Consider the following 6,000-nt stretch of genomic DNA (forward strand, 5'->3'; position numbering starts at 1 on the left):
ACTATATAACTATATAACTATACTATATAACTATATATATAACTATACTATATAACTATATAACTATACTATATAACTATATAACTATACTATATAACTATATAACTATACTATATAACTATACTATATAACTATATATATATATAACTATACTATATACCTATATAACTATATATATAACTATACTATATAACTATATAACTATACTATATATATATAACTATACTATATAACTATATGTATAACTATACTATATAACTATATGTATAACTATACTATATAACTATATAACTATACTATATAACTATACTATATAACTATATAAATATATTATATAACTATACTATATAACTATATAACTATACTATATAACTATACTATATAACTATATAACTATACTATATAACTATACTATATAACTATATAACTATACTATATAACTATATAACTATACTATATAACTATATAACTATACTATATAACTATATAACTATACTATATAACTATACTATATAACTATACTATATAACTATATAACTATAACTATATTATATAACTATATATATATATAACTATATAACTATACTATATAACTATACTATATAAATATACTATCTAACTATATAACTATATATATATATATATAACTATATAACTATACTATATAACTATACTATATAACTATATAACTATACTATATAACTATACTATATAACTATACTATATAACTATACTATATAACTATATTACTATATAACTATATTACTATATAACTATATAACTATACTATATAACTATATAACTGTATACTATATATATAACTATATATATAACTAACTAAATAACTATATAACTATACTATATAACTATATAACTATATATATATAACTATACTATATAACTATACTATATAACTATACTATATAACTATATATAACTATACTATATAACTATACTATATAACTATATATATAACTATATAACTATACTATATAACTATATATATATATAACTATATAACTATACTATATAACTATACTTTATAACTATATAACTATACTTTATAACTATATAACTATACTATATAACTTTATAACTATACTATATAACTATACTATATAACTATACTATATAACTATATAACTATAATATATAACTATATAACTGTATACTATATATATAACTATATATATAACTAACTAAATAACTATATAACTATATAACTATAACTATACTATATAACTATACTATATAACTATATAACTATATATATATAACTATATAACTATACTATATAACTATACTATATAACTATACTATATAACTATATAACTATATATATAACTATACTATATAACTATATATATAACTATGCTATATAACTATATAACTATACTATTTAACTATATAACTATACTATATAACTATATATATATAACTATACTATATACCTATATATATAACTATATATATAACTATACTATATAACTATATAACTATACTATATATATAACTATACTATATAACTATATAACTATATATATAACTATACTATATAACTATATATATAACTATACTATATAACTATATAACTATACTATATAACTATATAACTATACTATACTATATAACTATACTATATAACTATATATATATATATATAACTATACTATATACCTATATAACTATATATATAACTATACTATATAACTATATAACTATATATATATAACTATACTATATAACTATATGTATAACTATACTATATAACTATACTATATAACTATACTATATAACTATATAAATATATTATATAACTATACTATATAACTATACTATATAACTATACTATATAACTATATAACTATACTATATAACTATACTATATAACTATATAACTATACTATATAACTATACTATATAACTATATAACTATACTATATAACTATATAACTATACTATATAACTATATAACTATACTATATAACTATATAACTATACTATATAACTATATAACTATACTATATAAATATACTATATAACTATATAACTATACTATATAACTATATAACTATACTATAAAACTATACTATAACTATATTACTATATAACTATATAACTATACTATATAACTATATAACTGTATACTATATATATAGCTATATATATAACTAACTAAATAACTATATAACTATACTATATAACTATATAACTATATATATATAACTATACTATATAACTATATATAACTATACTATATAACTATATAACTATACTATATAACTATATATATAACTAACTAAATAACTATATAACTATATAACTATAACTATACTATATAACTATACTATATAACTATATAACTATATATATATATAACTATATAACTATACTATATAACTATACTATATAACTATACTATATAACTATATAACTATATATATAACTATACTATATAACTATATATATAACTATACTATATAACTATATAACTATACTATATAACTATATAACTATATAACTATACTATATAACTATACTATATAACTATATATATATAACTATACTATATACATATATATATAACTATATATATAACTATACTATATAACTATATAACTATACTATATATATATAACTATACTATATAACTATACTATATAACTATATAACTATACTATATAACTATATATATAACTATACTATATAACTATATAACTATACTATATAACTATATAACTATACTATATAACTATATAACTATACTATATAACTATACTATATAACTATATATATATATAACTATACTATATACCTATATAACTATATATATAACTATACTATATAACTATATAACTATACTATATATATATAACTATACTATATAACTATATGTATAACTATACTATATAACTATATGTATAACTATACTATATAACTATATAACTATACTATATAACTATACTATATAACTATATAAATATATTATATAACTATACTATATAACTATATAACTATACTATATAACTATACTATATAACTATATAACTATACTATATAACTATACTATATAACTATATAACTATACTATATAACTATATAACTATACTATATAACTATATAACTATACTATATAACTATACTATATAACTATACTATATAACTATATAACTATAACTATATTATATAACTATATATATATATAACTATATAACTATACTATATAACTATACTATATAAATATACTATCTAACTATATAACTATATATATATATAACTATATAACTATACTATATAACTATACTATATAACTATATAACTATACTATATAACTATACTATATAACTATACTATATAACTATACTATATAACTATATTACTATATAACTATATTACTATATAACTATATAACTATACTATATAACTATATAACTGTATACTATATATATAACTATATATATAACTAACTAAATAACTATATAACTATACTATATAACTATATAACTATATATATATAACTATACTATATAACTATACTATATAACTATACTATATAACTATATATAACTATACTATATAACTATACTATATAACTATATATATAACTATATAACTATACTATATAACTATATATATATAACTATATAACTATACTATATAACTATACTTTATAACTATATAACTATACTTTATAACTATATAACTATACTATATAACTTTATAACTATACTATATAACTATACTATATAACTATACTATATAACTATATAACTATAATATATAACTATATAACTGTATACTATATATATAACTATATATATAACTAACTAAATAACTATATAACTATATAACTATAACTATACTATATAACTATACTATATAACTATATAACTATATATATATAACTATATAACTATACTATATAACTATACTATATAACTATACTATATAACTATATAACTATATATATATAACTATACTATATAACTATATATAACTATACTATATAACTATATAACTATACTATATAACTATATATATAACTATATAACTATACTATATAACTATACTTTATAACTATATAACTATACTATATAACTATACTATATAACTTTATAACTATACTATATAACTATACTATATAACTATATAACTATACTATATAACTATATAACTGTATACTATATATATAACTATATATATAACTAACTAAATAACTATATAACTATATAACTATAACTATACTATATAACTATACTATATGACTATATAACTATATATATATAACTATATAACTATACTATATAACTATACTATATAACTATACTATATAACTATATAACTATATATATATAAAACTATACTATATAACTATATATATAACTATGCTATATAACTATATAACTATACTATATAACTATATAACTATACTATATAACTATATATATATAACTATACTATATACCTATATATAACTATATATATAACTATACTATATAACTATATAACTATACTATATATATATAACTATACTATATAACTATACTATATAACTATATAAATATATTATATAACTATACTATATAACTATATATATAACTATACTATATAACTATATAACTATACTATATAACTATATAACTATACTATACTATATAACTATACTATATAACTATATATATATATAACTATACTATATACCTATATAACTATATATATAACTATACTATATAACTATATAACTATACTATATATATATATAACTATACTATATAACTATATGTATAACTATACTATATAACTATATTATATAACTATATAACTATACTATATAACTATATAAATATATTATATAACTATACTATATAACTATACTATATAACTATATAACTATACTATATAACTATACTATATAACTATATAACTATACTATATAACTATACTATATAACTATATAACTATACTATATAACTATATAACTATACTATATAACTATATAACTATATAACTATACTATATAACTATATAACTATATAACTATACTATATAACTATACTATATAACTATATAACTATACTATATAACTATATAACTATACTATACTATATAACTATACTATATAACTATATATATATATAACTATACTATATACCTATATAACTATATATATAACTATACTATATAACTATATAACTATACTATATATATATATAACTATACTATATAACTATATGTATAACTATACTATATAACTATATGTATAACTATACTATATAACTATATTATATAACTATATAACTATACTATATAACTATACTATATAACTATATAAATATATTATATAACTATACTATATAACTATACTATATAACTATATAACTATACTATATAACTATACTATATAACTATATAACTATACTATATAACTATACTATATAACTATATAACTATACTATATAACTATATAACTATATAACTATACTATATAACTATATAACTATACTATATAACTATACTATATAACTATACTATATAACTATACTATATAACTATATAACTATATAACTATATTATATAACTATATAACTATACTATATAACTATACTATATAACTATACAACTATACTATATAACTATACAACTATACTATATAACTATATAACTATACTATATAACTATATAACTATACTATATAACTATATAACTATATAACTATACTATATAACTATATAACTATACTATATAACTATATAACTATAGTATATAACTATATAACTATACTATATAACTATACTATATAACTATATAACTATATTATATAACTATATAACTATACTATATAACTATACTATATAACTATATAACTATACTATATAACTATACTATATAACTATATAACTATACTATATAACTATATAACTATACTATATAACTATACTATATAATATGAGTCATGCTCCTGTTACTCTTTTCAGTACAAGGCCTTGGTGACTCCGTGGG

At 13.8% G+C, this 6,000-nt stretch overlaps 1 protein-coding gene across 1 annotated transcript in view; it reads left to right on the forward strand.

Moving 5' to 3' along the window:
• atrn (attractin) overlaps window positions 1-6,000 on the forward strand; it is a 193,302-nt gene that overhangs the window by 97,755 nt on the left and 89,547 nt on the right. The window contains exon 16 of the mRNA XM_084182443.1: window positions 5,976-6,000. This exon is cut by the window's right edge and continues 195 nt beyond it. Coding sequence (XP_084038569.1) covers window positions 5,976-6,000 — 25 coding nt within the window. The remainder of the gene's footprint in view (window positions 1-5,975) is intronic.

This window comes from Coregonus lavaretus (assembly GCF_964263955.1).
Source record: "Coregonus lavaretus genome assembly, chromosome: 18".
Classification (NCBI taxonomy): Eukaryota; Metazoa; Chordata; class Actinopteri; order Salmoniformes; family Salmonidae; genus Coregonus; species Coregonus lavaretus.